This window comes from Dromaius novaehollandiae, chromosome 20 (assembly GCF_036370855.1).
Source record: "Dromaius novaehollandiae isolate bDroNov1 chromosome 20, bDroNov1.hap1, whole genome shotgun sequence".
NCBI classification, from domain to species: domain Eukaryota; kingdom Metazoa; phylum Chordata; class Aves; order Casuariiformes; family Dromaiidae; genus Dromaius; species Dromaius novaehollandiae.
In genome coordinates this window covers 2,494,532-2,510,896 of record NC_088117.1, presented here as the reverse complement: position 1 = coordinate 2,510,896, position 16,365 = coordinate 2,494,532, and the positions used below count along the sequence as shown (strand labels likewise).

The following is a 16,365-nucleotide window of genomic DNA, read 5'->3' as shown; positions in this document are numbered from 1 at the left end:
ATTTTGTTGTCACATGAGCCTCACTCTGAAAGCCTGTTTAGGGGGAGAAACATCTCAATGTCAAGGAGAGAGATGACAGATAAATATATTGCAGCTGCCTAGTTGTGAGAAATTACACACCCCCCCCCCCCCCCCCCGCCACTGCCGTTCAGAGATGCTGCCAGATTTTCTAAACTTAACAATCCGTGTTTTGGAAACCTTGTTTCCTGAGATTGAGCCATAAATGTGGAGTTCCCGGAGTTTAGTATTTCCTTTGCAGTTCTCAAACCTTCTGATGGAAGAATGCCACCTTGATCATAAAGCAGGAGAAGTAATGCTATAGCCACTCACCCAATTGCCCTCTTTACCCTGAACTTTTCTGCTTTTTTGTTGATTAGGAGTTGGAACATTCCTGGATTTTAGGAGTAATTCAGCAGGCTTTTGCAATGCACTTACACTCTGCAGTTTCTCACTTTCTTCCCCATTTGGAAGCTGTACCTGGTAGACAGCAATTTCCGCAGTGCTCTGTAAGAACGGAATCACTTAGGATTCAAGCGTATCTGCAAAATGTCAAGTTGTTAGAGCTCCTCTATCACATAGCTTCTGTGGGTTCTTCTCTTTAAAAGGTAAGTGCAAGTTATGGGTCAGGTGAAAATTGCTCCTCACTTTGAAAAGTCCTTAAGAAGCTCCCACAACCTGCTGTGTGGAGACCCTGTCATTCCAGACTGTCACACTTGCAGAGATACCCTCTGGGTGATGTATGTAACCGTCTCCAATTCTGGTTTCTGTGACGCTATGCAGAGTCCTTTGAACACAGTAGAAACTTTAGTTTGTGCACAGTCTGTATGGTCTCAGATTCTTGCCCTCGTGAGGGTGGGTAAGTGATCTGTATTTTTAGCTCATGATACAGGAGTCCTGACCTTTCAGCAAATTCTTGCTTGCTATCATTGCCTTCCGGGGTTTCTAGAGCAAAATCCCGTGAGGCACTGAGCCAGCTGCCCTGAGGAAGGAAGCCTCTTCTTTTGCCTGCCTCTTCTTTTTGTTGAGCACATGTTCTCTGTCTTCTCTCTTTCCTACCAAAATGAAATATGTTTTTTCTTCTCTACTGAATATTTGAAACAACAAAAATATCTCAGCATATTTGATGCTACATCTGGAAAGAAAGATGACCTGGCTGATCTTCCCTAGGGCAGGGTATTAGCAGCCACAAGGCACTGCCGGTGGAACAGATCACACGAAAACTCAGCAGGAGCCAGCCGGCAGCAGCCCCTTGGAGAGAGGCAGGAAAGAGCTACCAGCTCCATGTCTTTACTGGAACTGGCTCTGTGTGTTGCCCACTCCTTGCTGCATGCCTGTGCAGTCTGCAGCATGGCTCCAGGTCTGTGTCAACATGGATGACGGTGCTTGTGAATTAGAATATCAACCGTATCAGCCTCCCAAGCCTCCTTTCTGTTCCTCTTCCCCTTCCAGAAACAACAGGTGAGATTGGCATCTGAGAGCCTCATTCTGTTCAGATATATCCCCCTAGGATCTTGTTGGGTTTGTGATGACTCTATCCTCTCCTGATGCTTTTTTTTTTTTTTTTTTAAGTTTATTCAGGATGTTGGATCTCTGATATTAAAAACAAAAACAAAAACAAAAAAACCCAACCCAACACCAAAGAAGACATACATTGTCTAGGGTGTCATCTTGATTTCTGCTTCTCTTTCTGCTAGTGATCTGATCATTTTAAGGTAACTCATGTAGAAGATCCTGCAGCTGCGGCATTTACAGTCAAGTCTGTATTGCTGAGTACTGAGCACTAGACGTATGGGTTTGCACTTGCAAGCAAAGTGGTCAAAAAACGCTTCCAACTCTCATGGAGTTGTTTCTTGGGGTACCTGAAAAAAGCTGTATGTTTGCCCTATCAGTATGTCAGTCCTTCATATCTGGGGAACAGTTGTCTGGTAACATGGCTGTTGCTTGCCTTTTTTCTGCTAATGGGTGATGCCGTATTTTGGTGTGTGCATTTCAGGGGGTTAAATAGGGGCTGTCTTAGGATGTAAGGCCATTAGCCCTTAAATCTGCAGCTCTTCTGGAATCCCTGCTCCTTTTGGAAAAACTCTTGAGCATTAAGGATAAATGATATTTGCTGGAGTTCTGTTTTTAACTGGAGGTCTTTTAAGCATTTTGAAACTCTGGGTTAGTGGTGATGTAATGTAGCGATTGCAGCAAGGATGCATTCTGCAGGACTGTTATCTGAATACCAGTAAGGGACAACGCTGAATTTCTGTGCCTGTGGAGTGATTAGTATCTTTCCCTGTGTTTTTGCTTAAGTATTAATAGTGGCAGTTAATAGAACTCATGCATAAATGCAGCACTTTGTGCTCTCAAACATTAACTAATAAAAAAAAATTCCCAATGAAAATAATTTCACAATGTATGTGTTGGCCTTCAGCTCTCGTAAGTGCTAGTTTTTGTCAACATTGTATTTGAAACAGGTCTTGTTTCTTAGCATATGTTTCTGCTTCTGATGGAGCTCCACTGTGTTTATGTCTACCTGGCGATAGGGGGGAGTCAGAGCAGATTTGCTTAAGATAGACCTAGTTCGGCTATTACTGCTACCATCTCATTAGAGGTTCAGGCACCAGGGTATCAGTATGGGCTTACAGGCCCACGTGAGTCCCTTGTAACCCGTAACTTGAAGCTGTGTTGCTATATCTTCCTTGCTGTTGCTGGTATTGGCAGGCAACCGTGGGTATGCTGTCCCAGCTGGGATCTACCTTGGTGGAGTAGTTACAGCCCAAAAGGAAAAGTAGCTACATTTATATAAACTGTTCACCAGCGTGTGCGGGCTAATGCTGCTCAGAGTGAGTTCCTTGCTGGGAAGGCTGGCACAGTTAGGAGCAGCGGCGGAAGGATTCTGGAGCAAAAACAGCTTTAATGGGTGAGAAGGAAGACGTCTTGTCCATCAGTGTGGCTCTGGAAAGGTGGCTGTTGTTCAGAGTGGGTAAAGCTTAGCCACACATTGGCAGGCTCCTGATATTTTCTGGATTCTCTTTAAACCTTCTTGTTTCCAAGACTTGGCACCTTTTGCTGGGTGTTGCCTACCTTAAAGAGGAGAGGAAGAGATGAGTACCAGTACCAGCTGGAACAAGTTCTTATTTGTCCTCATAATGTCATGTTTCACCATAATCTTCTCTGGAGCGTGATCTTTCTCAGGGAAAACAGTACCCTCACAAAATGAGCAAAACCCTGTTCTCTAGGAGTGCGTGGTTAAGACTTTTTATTATGTTTTCATTTTCCCCGCACTGCACAGGGAAGGAAGATGGTGATCATACCCGACAGGTGCCGTTCAAGTCCCAGCCGTATAAAGTGAGATCCCCACACTTTTTACTAAGTTACGGAGAATACAACTAACCATGCCTGTATGAATCTGTGAGATGATGTCCTACTGCCATGGTGTTCCTAGTGTTTAGTTTTAGTCTAGTCTCTATATTTATTGAGCACTTTTCTTCCAAATTAAGGCCATGTTAGCTTGCTTCCTCCAAATGGAGGTACCGAAAGTGCTTTGTATTTGGTACTTCTTTGAGGAATTAGTCTTCAGTTCTTTTTAGACGACAACTTAACTGCCTGGCTCATTACACTTGAAAAAGGAAGCTGGTTTCTTGGTTTTGGGATGCCCAGGAATGTGGGACTGATTACTGATGACATGTTACGAATTTTCTCTGCTAAGATTGATTGTATTTTTCTGCAACAAATAAACAGATATTCAATAGCAATAATTAGATTCTTTTTGTTGTTGAAAAAGCTGCTGGGTAGATCTAGAGATTCAACGCTGTTATATGACCACAGAAGTAGAGTGCATAAGATTATGTAATGAATATGAGTGATATGTTAGTATCTTGGTGGTGACCCACCAGTGCTTTTATCACTTGAATGTTCTTGCGCTAGTGTTTTGCTAATCCTCCTCCTCTTCCTTAAGCAGCGTACCGTCTGAGGCAGAGAATCCTTTTCATCTGGCTATGTAGACCTAGTTTCTGTCTCACTTGTTCAGCCTGGACTTTTTTAAATCTCTTAGATCTAGGTTAAGATACAGATATTTTTCTGGTAGCGGAAGTAGAGTTCCGGTGCTCAACTGTTTAACACTTACTATATTTGGCATTTTCTGTTATAGATCACCATAGTTTCTACTTCCACTCTGTCTAACAAAATAAAGGGGTGGAAAGTGATTCTTCGTTTAGTGTTGAAACTCTGTATGCTGATGGATTGCAGTGATGAACCCAAGTGAGCATTTAGCCTGTACCAATGTATACTAGTTTTAAATATTTATTTCTTTAATAAATGAAAGTATTAAGAAGTAAAGTAAAAGCTTGCTTAATGTGCAGTTCTGGTGTGTTTGAACGCACTGGTGGAAGAGCTAAAAGCAAACAAGGCTTTAACTTTGTTGGTTGTTACATGAATACAAACAACTGAGATGCTGCAACTTGCTAAATGGCAACTCATCTGTGGAGTCACAATAATTGTTACGTACAGTCCTAGCTTCCTCCTGCTCTGCAGTAAAACACATTAGATGAAGATCCTTTATGGCTACACAAGCTGATGTGTTTTACTTTATGGCTATGATAGACTCGTAGCATGCCAGCCACCAGCCGCTGTGGCCAGCTGGCAAATAAAACGCTGCAAGTTGCAGTGGCATGACTACTTGTGGTTGTCAGCCTGAACTCCAAGGTGCTTGTCAGACATTAGAAGAAGGAAAAACACACCAAGTTGATGAGCAAAGATGTTCTCAGATTTATGGCACCCAGGCTCGGATTTTCCTCTTACTGTGATGTGATAACTGAGCCAAAGACATTCCTTGTCCCCAGTCAGACACAGAGAATTCATAAACATCTCAAGATTTTTGCATCTCTCTTCCCTGCCCTCCCCCCCCCCCCCCCGCCCCGATGTTGCCAGCGGTGTAGGCTGCAGCAGAAGTTTGAGTATAACTTAGGGTCTTTCCCCCTCTGCACCACCACAAGTCAGGCTAGGTTCTTTTCCCTGCAAAATTTGAGCTGTGCTAGTGGCATTTCCCTGCCACTTCCAAGGGATCTGCTGGAAGGTAATTATCCTGACACAGTGTATCTAATAAGAATAAAAAGCAACATGACTAACATTGCAAAACTCATTACATCTGCTCCAAAGCTCAGTTAAGAGATGGCACTGTTAGAGCTGCAGGGGGAATAAAACTCTACTTTTGAAGGCATTTTGGGCTTGTAGTCTGATTTCCATAAGGGACGGGGTATGTACAGTTGTCTGTCAGTCTATCCCTATGGTGAATTCCAGTTAAATTTGACAGAAAGTTAGAAGTCTCCAAACACAGTGTGTTTCTACCAGAGTGGTGACTGTAGGCATCTAGGCGGAGAGGAGAGACCCAGGCAGAGTTCCTGAGGACGGAGAGCCTGCGGTTCTCTCTCAGCTGACAAACAGATGTGTAGGTGGCACGGAGCCGGGCAGAACATGGGCTGCTGGTTGGTCAACTGGAACAGGAGGGACGTGGGAAGGAGCTGGTGTTTTGAGGGCACATGTACATCTGGAAGAATGGAGAATTCAGTGGGGAATAGAAAGAGGGGGAACATGACTGTGGGGAGGGCTGTTTGCTGTTGCTGGGATGACGGGAGGGGGCCTAGGGTACAAATCTATATGAGACCAGGCTTCATCAGTCTTGCCGTTCATTGAGCAACGTTTAAGGTCCTTCGTGTTTTGGATTGTTGGTTGTGTTTGGTTTTGTTATAATTTGACTATACGTGATCTATGTAACTGTACGTGATCAACATGTTTGTGACTATACATAGTGATTAGTAAGCAGCAGCAGTGAGAACCAAGCATAGTATGAGCAAGCAGACACATCCAGTCCCTATCTTAGCTGGCATATTACAACTTTGGCCCCTTAACAGCTCAAATCTTGATGCTGTGTTTAGTTCTGCCAGTTCATCCCCATCCTGACCAGCACTTTCATACTATAGTCCTGAACTTCCAAAAGAGATTTCAGAGGCGCCTGCTGGCTGTGCGTCTTCATTGCTGTGTGGTTTTATACAAGCTTTCCTGGAGAGCAGAACTGCCTGACTATGAAATAAAAAATCAGAATATGCCTCAAGCTATATCGTGTGGTGCACACTGGGGTAGATATGAAGCAGCGGTTGTCTGAGTGCCTAAGGAGTATGCGAGAGCATGTGGGAAGAGCGTAATTGCATGGGGCTGTCTGATTCAGCAGCGTCGTCTGGATTGCCTACTTTTTACCTCAAGGTTTCTAAAGTGGCCTGTTTTCTTCTTCCTACAGACAATTTTAGGTACACGTGTGACATTTGTGGGAAAAAATATAAATATTATAGCTGCTTCCAAGAGCACAGAGACCTACATGCCGTGGATGGTGAGTACTGTTTCGACACTTAGTCAAATTAAGGTGAGAAGTAGTCGTTGAGTGGCCCTGGGGAAGGCAGAACGTGGTTCTGTAGGACCGCAGTGCCCGTGGTGTGCAGGGCATCACGCAGCGTTGCTCGCCTCTTGCAGCGGTGGCACAGTCCAGTCCGCAGATGCTGCAGGAAGAAGTCTGCTATGCTCGATTCTCTTCGCGTGCATCAAAATAACCCCCTCTGCTGGGACCTGTGGTCCTTGCAATCCTCCTGTCTGTATTAAGGTTCATGGTTACGATGGATATGCTCTAGCTGAATGCCTCAAGGTAAATTGTCAGTCTGGCTACTGGCTGGACAAGATTTGGTGGCGCTTTGGTTTCTGACTTCGCAGGATTGTTCCTAACATGCTCTTTTGTGAGAAACCACATTTCAGAGTTGAGAAATGTTGTTGCATTCTTGTTAATCACTGTGGTAGGGAACTGATAGAGTTGTCAGTGGAGCTCACAGGCCAGTTTTTCCTATTTGAAAGTAGATGTGTGCTAGGCTAGTGACACTCGGACAGAAGCAGACACCCCCCTCCAGAAGCAGTGTGTTTCTTTTTTCTAAAGCGGGGGAAATAATAGAAACAACATACTGTCTTTGGCTTGCCTGCATACATTTGCTGGACATATAAAGCTCTCTGACTCAGAGCCCGCAGATGCCGTGAACCCCGGCAGTGTGTGCTACAAGCTTATCAGTATTGCTTCTTACGTGGCCAGAGAGGGAAGCCTGGTAGAGCTTCAGCTGTAGGCTGCTTGGAAAGCAGAAAGTTTTGAGTGGCTGGAGTCTCTGGGGAAAGCACACGTTTTGCACAATAAGCATTGTCCAGAAAGGTTTGCTGTTTTTAACTGGAACGTATGAATATCTAAACATGCTCTAAGTACAGCTGGCGTTCTCTTGCAGTGCACTACTGCAAGCTCCATTCCTCCTGCTGCTGGGCAGTCAAAATTACGTTACAGGGACTGAAAGCTATTGTGAGGTTGGATGTGTCTGCTCCTGTCTGAAATGTCTTCATAGCTATAGTTCAGGGAGCTCTACCTAGGGTTATGAGAGGGCCACAGCTTTGGAATTGGCTTCCACTCCTGTCTTGCAAAGACACTATTTGTCTGAATTCCTCCAAGGGGCTGTTTGCATCTCAGCAAACCCAAGCGTAAGGCAGGTGTGCATCTCTACTTCACGTGGGGCTGTGTCAGTGTTAGGACAAAGGCCTTGAGGATCCATGGGTATTAGGGCTGGGCATGCTCACATAGTCCCTGTATGGATGCTGCTGGGAAGAGGAGGGACTGGGGCAAAAAGCCTGGCTTGTTCTGTGGGGCTCAAATATGCTGAAGCAGTGTGTGAAATACAGGAGGAAAACAAGGCCATTTAAGAGGATTTAATTTTTGTTTTGTTTCTTCCCCTCCTTCTTCTATTCTGTGTTAGTTTTTAGTGTGGAAGGGGCCCCAGAAAACCGGGCAGGTAAGCTGAGATCCTTTGTGTGCTTTATTTCACAAACCTTTTCAAGCATTCAGTAATTCAGGCACAGCAGGCCCGATTATACTTGTAAGAGTCGAGGAAGTTTTGTCACTGATTCCAGTGGGAGAGGAGCATCCTCTCTCCCTCCCCTAGTGCGTACAGCCAGTAGGTTGATGCCCAGCCCTAGTAGATACCAGGCTTTTGTTGTCCATACAATTGGTCAGGCTTCTGAAAATCAGAGAAACAGGTGTTTCATGTCTCTGGTGATTTAGTGAATTGTTCGAGGCATAAATTAAATTATTTTATAAAATGGGTTGGGTTCTGATTTGCTGCTAGCTGTGCTGTTAGATGGTGGAATGTCACTGGTCAGTATTTGTTAGCTGACTTGCTTGCAAGCTGCCTTACCATGCCCACTTTCAGACAGAAGAACATCTTTAGATGGGAGATGCACTGGAAGAAAATCAGAAAATATAAATCAGGCTTTGAAATGTGTTTCTTCAGTCTTCCTCTGTTTTTCTTTTTCTTTTTCTTTTTTAACATTAATTATCTGCAAGGCATGTTGTTGGGCTGGGAGAGGGTGGTGGAACACCTTCCTGGGGCACCTCAGGAGGAGGAGGGAGAAGTCAGACAGAGCGGGCACTGGGTTTGTAATTCATGCCTTGAAATCTTGTTACAGATTGAAATATCATTACAAGTGCAGGAGCATTCAGTGCCCATGCAGCTGTAGAAGAAAAACCTGTGGGTGTTGTCAGCTCTCTGCTGGTTCTGTTCTCTTGCAGACCCCTATGACCAGGCCGTCATAGCAGCCGATGAAGTGAAGGAGGAGGAGCCGGAACCATTTCAGAAGATTGGTCCAAGTATGAGTTGTTATACAGCTTCAAAGGTTAAAGAGGCAGCAGAAGGGGTTTCCAGTCTGGCATTAGCTGGAGTGTCTCTGTGAAAACCAGAGAGAACTGCATTATGCAGAGCTGTTGGAACCTCAGGGGTGCTGAAGGATATGTCTAGGTTCAAGTGAACACCAAACATCAGCAGCCCTGGCCCTAAGGAATGCAGCTTGTGATGTTTTCTCCTTAACAGCTCTACGTAGAGAAGAGGGAAGAGGTTCAGGAGAAAAGCAAATTGGCAGCGATTAGAGGGGGTCTTGAGATGCGTTGGCAGAGTTGACAGGTGATTGCCTGCACACTGTCTCTGTGGTGCATCCGTCGAACAGATCAGAGTCAAAGAAAGAAAGGACCAGACTTTTCCCAGGCATCTCTCTGAAATCTCCTCCATTTTGGAAACAGTTGATTAACCCTGGGCTTTACTTTGATTTGCAGCTTGCTGTCGGTTCTGTACTTTCTAGCATTCGGTTGGAACGGGACATGCCATTGCATGATTATATTACTGCATTATTTAAAGTACCTCTGAAGCAGGAATTAGCACAGTTGTTGCAGAAAAGCCCTTCCTTCTGCAAGAGAAATCTGCAATTCCAGTATAAAAGTTCTGTAATTAGGAATCAAAGTTAACAATTCTGTTTCCTGATTTAATTGTTCCTGTGGTCCATGCATCACTGGCTGTCTGTAACCAGAAGATAAGACCGACTCATCTGTAATGTAGACTTCAGAAGTGGATTCTGTCCCTTGTTTTGCACACTTATCTGCTGTAATTTTGGGATACCCTCTGTAACTTGTTCAGTTCTACTGGACTTTTTATGTTCTGTCTATCATTCTGGACATTGGCTTTAATTATTTCCTCTGTTAGGGAAAAGGATGGGTGAATTAAAGGGCAGATAAGTTCCCAGTGCTTGGGGAGGATGCTCTTGTGTGTTTTTATCACCTGGCTAGTTCCTGTGTAAGAAGTCAGGAAGTCAGTGATTATGTGAGAGGATGCTGCCCTCTTTTCTGATTTTTTTTGTTTGTTTTCTTTTAATTTCATCTTCACAGAAACTGGCAATTACACCTGTGAATTCTGTGGCAAGCAGTACAAATATTACACTCCCTACCAAGAACATGTGGCGCTGCATGCACCTATTAGTGAGTATCCTAATGGAGATCTGTTTCATAACGAACTATGATTTACAGTGCTCGGTGATAAACGTAAGGGTTGCAGTAGAGATTATCATTCTTATGGATCCTTCCATTGGACCCTGCGGGATTGCAGCTGGCGGACAGCAGATGATGTGCTGACCAGGGCATTGTAACTCTAAGCTGGAATCTCCTCTTAGAGGGACACTGTTACTGTTAGGTCCATAAAGTCACTGAATTTTTAACAAAATCCATGCAATTTTTCATGCGTTCCTTGGGGGTTTGATGTTTTATTTTGTTGTTTAACTGAAAGTTCTAGTACCTAAAGTGCGCTTAACAAACCAATGCACAGACTTTTCTAGACTCCCCTAAATAATGAGTGAATTTACATGCTAGAGGAGAAGCATCTTTCTTACGAGCTTCTGAGAAACTGTTGCAGACAGTGAGTTCAAACTGGTTTTCAAAATCATGTAAATTACTGTGGCAGCTTGCTACTAAATCACAGGCAATGAAATATTTATTTCAGGGAGCTCGGGAAAAGGCAGTTCTCAGCATACTACACGACACTACGATCTGCACTCTGGAGGGATACTACGATCTGCACTCCCCAGACAAAGGGGAGGTTATAATGAGCAATTAAGTGTAATTCAGTGCAAAATTCTAGTAAAATAGTCAAGAGAAATTCTTGCTACACGCTGGTTTTAGATGCTTTAAAAGTAAGCAGAGAAGTTATTTGCACCTGAACTTCATGCTTCTTTCATAGCATCACCCTGTGCTGCATTGCGATTTTAATGGTACGAGCCAGCATGGTTGCTCTTTGCTCGTTCGTGTCTGTCCAGCTGCCAGCATTGTGGCTGATGATGAGGACGGATGAGTTTAGCTCATTAGCTTAGTGGGCTTCGTTAGCCGCTCATCTGCAGCCAGCAGAGGGAGCGCATGCTCCTCCCATGCCAAATTCAGCTTTAGTTAGGTTTTAGCATAATAAGGCAGTTTTAGTTTTACACATACATAGACATAAAGTGGGAACATAGTCCACCAGACCATCACTTTTAAGGTAACCAAGTCTTGGTGGCTCCTGACAGCTCCCATGCAGGTTCTCTGGAGCATGGAGGTGGACTGGGATGATGGAAGACGGTGCAGGACACAGACTACCTTTGTGACTACCATCAGATTTAATCTTTTCTACCATCTGTCCAAGGGAACTGACTTGGTGCCTATGACTGCACGTGTTACAGTCATTCCTAAACATCCCTGCCCCCCTCAACCTCCACCTCTCAAGGTAGACAGTGTTCTTAATGCAGATGTTTGCAGGTCCTGAGAAAACCTGGTGGTGGTGATCAGCAGTAGGTCAATCTCCTAGTAAAGATGGACCCTCAAACACCAAGGCTCTGGTGACTTTAGTCCAAGCCTGTGCAGATAATGAAGGAGACTTAGCAGTTGTGTAGCTAAGGAGCAGTGTGCTGTGAGGAGCATGCATGGAATCTCTGCTCAACAAGAACAGATTCTTATCTTCCCAGTATGTCCCATTTCAAGAGGATTTACCACTAAGGATATCTCTCCACCCTCCCAAGCACCTGCAGTAGGCTGCAGCTGCTGGTTCCAACCCAGCATAAAAAACACAACTAGTCTTCTGTGAGAGTTACTCTCCTAAAGATGTTCATGTGGGTCTGACTGCAGATACAGACGGACCATGCAGACATTGCCCTTCTTTCTGTGCTAAATGCTGTGGATCATCTGCCCAGCATGAGGCTAAGGGCTTGTGCTGCGACCCTGATGCCTACTTTTTGGCTGCTGGAGGCCTGTATTTAGGGCAATCTGAGACTGTTACGTGTGGGAAGGCAGAAAGCCATTTCACTGGGTACAGGAGAGCTGCTGAGTTAAAACCTGGGCCCTAAAGAGGGATTAAGGAGTCAGGACCTCCCCTGTCTTGGGCAAGGATTTGTCATGCAGGAAGCTGTGGATTCCCCAGTAGCCATCGATTTTGGAGGAGGAGGCACACCGTTGAAGACTGGGGTAGATGCCATTCTTGCACCCTGGTTTCTGCATTTGCCATTGCAAAAGAGAAAGGTGCTGCGCTCTGCTGCAGGCCAGAGCCAGCAGTCACTGAGAGAACATGTGCAGAGGGCTTCCAGTCCTTCCTTTAACTGTGAAGACACTTTAGCTCAGGATAATATTTTCATAAGCTTTAAACCCCTCCTCCATAGACAATTTTTACATTTTGTGCTCTCCTAGTTGCCACGACCAGTCAGGTTTATGATTTACAGTGACAAATCACTGACCTTGGTGAGCACACAGGAGAGGGCTTGGTTAGCTCCCAAGGCAGGTTGGCCAGAACATGCTTGCCTTTCTACTGCTCGTACTGCACTTCCTATAAACCAAGGTCCTGTAACACAGCTGTAAAAAACTAGCTTTTGATGCCATGCAAAACTGGCTTTTCTCATCCCCTAACAATCAGAGGAAGTAAAGCTAGGGCTCTGTCTTTACCCTGGCCTTGTTCTTGTAATCATGAGACAAATGCTGAAATGTTAGCCTTAGTGGGAGCAGGTAAGGAAGGAGCTTCAGTATTACCAATCCAACTTTCTGAGTCTGTCTGCTTGAGTCCATGCTTCCCTTCCGGAGTCTGTCTTTCTGGTTTTCCATGATGATGAATTAAAAGTTATTGAAAGGGGCTAAACAAGGACTCATGTTTTGCAGGGTCCGTGGGGCCTTCCAGGGTAATTTTTGGTCCGTGCTGCTGGATATCTGCTCTCTGGAAAACAGCTCTGCTCTGGGGGTCCCTGGAATTGTTAATGCCAAATGTCTCCTTCAAAAGTCATCCTTCGTTAGTGAGGAGAAGGGGCACTATCTTATGCTTAGAATTGGGCTATTACTCTTTTAAAGTACATATTTCTATGCTGGTTTTTTTTTAGTCATGGCCACCAGAGGTCTATTCATCCTTTCTAAGAAGGGCGTTGGAGGCTTTTTTGAATAAACTGGAGTGTAGGCGTGTTCCTTATCCTAGTTTTAGAAATGTCTCTGAACGAAGGTACACATGGGAAGGTTCAGAGACCTCTTTCAGTCCTCCTCAAGGCTCTGTCTGCTCTGTAAGATGGAACTGATTCAACCACATGGGGCGATGGCTGTGCTATTGTGGATGCTCTTAGACTGTGTGTTTACAGTGCAGAGAAAAACTAGTGCATTTGGAACACTGGCCGGCTAGAAAAGCCCTCGAGATTTGGTATTTGCTTGCCAAGTTCGGGTTTTAGGAGTGCATGCTTGCCACATCCTCTCCTGGTAACTGCAGATGCAGAAACAAACTCCACAGTCATAGAAGTGTGTGCTGAGAGCTCTAAAGTCTCCACAGCTATTCACATCTGTTGCTTCCAAGACAAAAAGCTAACATGATGTCAAGACCTTGAGGATACTAACAGGCCCTAATGGTCCTGGCCAACCTCATCTGGGGCCTCTACGCACACCCCCTGAGCATGGGTCCAGAAGCCCCATGCTCTGGCCAGGACCTCAGTCCCTGCCACAGCTACACTGTAGGAGTGCTGGTCTCTAGCTCAGCCACAGCTATGCCCGTGCCTGGCCATGGACCCTGTTGATCTGGACCCTGACCCACGGACTGACTTCCCGGCTTGACCTTGGCCCTGTCTTGGCCCTGTCCGGACCTGTGCAGCAATCACTGGGGTTTATCTGACCCTCGTTACCCTCACCAGACCTGATCCTGACCGGTGGATTGATTTCCCAACTTGACCACAGACATGCCTCATCACCACAAACTTGCCTGATGATCTGGAGTCTTGGTTGAACCTGGCCACCATCTCATGTGGGAGCGCTGGGATGGGGCCCTTGGCTGGCTCAGCTTCTGGCTCCCTGTCCCTTAGGGAGCAGTCAGTCCTCACTGCGCCCTGACACGTGAGATGCTCGGGGAAGTTCACCGAGCCAGTCTGTTGAATTACTTTCTTTTATCACGAAAGAAACTAGATAATATTGTTCATCAAAAGTATTTAAACACTTCCTGTGTTTCTTAAAGGCAGCTGTCATCATGTCTTTTTCCATTAGGGAAAGGGATTCTTGTCAGTAGCAGGTCTAGTTTCTACTGAGGGTGCTGCCAAACTGAGAAAAACACAGATCCACATGCTAATTGGACGGTGTTTCTTTGCTTTCTCCACCTCAGTGAGTGAAATCTGTGATTGAGGATATTTTTCCTTGCTTTCTGATCCTACAGTGTCTTAGCAACAGGCTCTACTGGCAATATTTGTTTGTTTGTATAAAAAAGCACATTAAGGATTTGATAGATTTGAGCATAGAGTTTTTCATGTGGAAGGTCCTGTTAATACCAAAGGTTTCAGCTCAGTGTATTGAATTTCAGCCCATTATTAAGTAATCTCTTTTTGTTATATTCATTAAAGGTAGGGTTTTTTTTCCAGAAAAACCCCAAATCATTCCAGAGATGATGGTATAATTCTGTGTGATCCATCCTAATGATTTTTCCAGCCGTACTTCCTTACCTATTCTGACAAGATCTTTCTGAAGAAACTTAATATGCAAATTAATCAGAGCTTTTACGTGGAATAAACTAAGTCATAAAATGTGATATTTATTCCATTGTGTAGTGCATGGATTTATGCATCTCTCAGAGAGACGTGTTGAAATGGCTACTGGATTGTCTCCTTCATTGTCAGAACATGCCACACGTAGTGTTTGAAGGACTTATCAAAACAAGAAAGACAGAAAGGACTGCTGTGATATCTGGACTGACCCGAGTAGCACAGGTTATAGGATTGCCTTGATTTAATTGCTCAAGTTGGAGTTGGACTAGATGATCTCCAAAGGTCCCTTCCAGCCTCAACCATTCTGTGATTCTGTGAGGTATATGTTTTAGAGAGGCATCCAATCTTGCTCTTAAGAGTGAGGGAAAATACACTAACCTGTTAGGCAGGGGATAGATTTATTACCCTTGCTAAGTTAAAACTAAAAATATCCAGCTCCAACTTGCAGACATTGGATCTTATTTACAACTTTGCTAGGTGAAGAAAGTCCACGTTACCAAATTTCCTCTTTGTTATAGCTTTGTGTAGCCTGCCATCAAGTCTGTAGTGACCAACATCCCAAATAAGCTTCTTAGCTTGCCTTGAGTGCCTTGAGACTTCCATTGTAAGATATGATGTTCTTGTCCTTTATTTATCCTCTTGCCTTCTCCTTTGAATATTCTCTAGTCTATTAACAGTCTTTTTGAATGGCATGAACCAGCACTGGATCCAGGGAAGGAATGCAGAGGTAACATTGTCTTCCTGATCCTCTCTGAGAGTGCCCTGTCTGCCTATCCAAGGATTGTCTCATTCTTTTTGGCTGCAGCATTGCTCTGGGAGCTCCTCTGCAGCCATCGCGATCATGCACGGCAACCACTAAGTTCTGTGTCCTGCTGCCAAGAAGGAGTCCCCCATCTTTTAAGTATCATCTGTCTTTTTTAGCCCACCACGTGCCATTTGGTGTGGCTGTAGCACAGTGCACTCAGTTTACCAAGTGATTGGAGATCATTCAGTGTGACTTACTTTCTAAATTACACACTTATTTTCCTAGCCCTTGGGTCACTTTAAAACACTTTTTATGAACATTGGGGTTTTCCTCCAGGTTATTGATTTTTTAAAAAATGGATGAGGAATCGATCCTTCTCTAAAACTGACACTATGTGACGGGGATGCACAAAGAGCTCAGTCTGCTCTATTGCCCTTCCTTATCTGGTATATGAGCCTCAACTGGGGCAAATCTGAGATGCTTTCTGAGGAAGTTTAAGAAACTCCACAGCAACACTTACAGGATCATCTGACCATGATGCTGTCTCCAGCCTTGCTGTCTAGCTGCAGATTTTAAGGTAGGAGGTTTTTGTAACCTTTCAGCAACTTGATATTTTTATTTGCATAAATATCTTGAACTTGGCCTTTTCATCAGCCTGAGGCAGTGAGTTCCACAGTGAAGACTTCTTTTCAAGAACAGAGGAGTTACGTGATCATCTCTACGTATATTGCTTAGTCTTCAAAGACAATTTGCTATCTGGTGAGCTAAAGACTGAAACATTTTCTTCAACAAATTTTTAGCATCCTTCAGACTTCTAGGATTAATGTTCTTTTGATCCTGTCTGTCTTGCCTCGCTGACTTGAACTTTGTTTCAGCCTAGTATTGGATGGAGCAGCTTTTTCTCTAGGCTTTAATTTGAACTTTATAGCTGGAGAGGGATAGGAATAAAGTCAGGTCTGCTGCTGCATCACAAGTTTGAGGCCAAACAGTCAGTCTGTTTATCCCAGATACAAGCCATGAGATACTTTTTGGGGGGGAGGAGTTGGGAAAAAAAGTGATTTTTGGAGGTCTTCATAGTACTGAAATTTCACCCTTCAGATCTCACAGAGACAGAATAGTCTCTGGACTGCAGAGAATTTGTGATGACTTTGTTTGTATCTGACGCTGTTGGCTGATTACTACTTCTCTTGGTTGGTGTAGATGGATAATAAAGCAGCAATTGGTGGGAATAGGCCTCT

At 44.4% G+C, this 16,365-nt stretch overlaps 1 protein-coding gene across 15 annotated transcripts in view; it reads left to right on the top strand.

Moving 5' to 3' along the window:
• The window catches only part of ZNF618 (zinc finger protein 618), a 179,202-nt gene that overhangs the window by 123,819 nt on the left and 39,018 nt on the right, over positions 1 to 16,365 (top strand). For 13 of the 15 annotated variants that reach the window (XM_064523585.1, XM_064523596.1, XM_064523595.1 and 10 more), the window contains 4 exons: positions 6,278 to 6,367; positions 7,812 to 7,847; positions 8,624 to 8,701; positions 9,767 to 9,856. In XM_064523585.1, the coding sequence (XP_064379655.1) occupies positions 6,278 to 6,367; positions 7,812 to 7,847; positions 8,624 to 8,701; positions 9,767 to 9,856 (294 nt within the window). The remainder of the gene's footprint in view (positions 1 to 6,277; positions 6,368 to 7,811; positions 7,848 to 8,623; positions 8,702 to 9,766; positions 9,857 to 16,365) is intronic. The other 2 variants (XM_064523588.1, XM_064523584.1) reach the window with 1 other exon arrangement.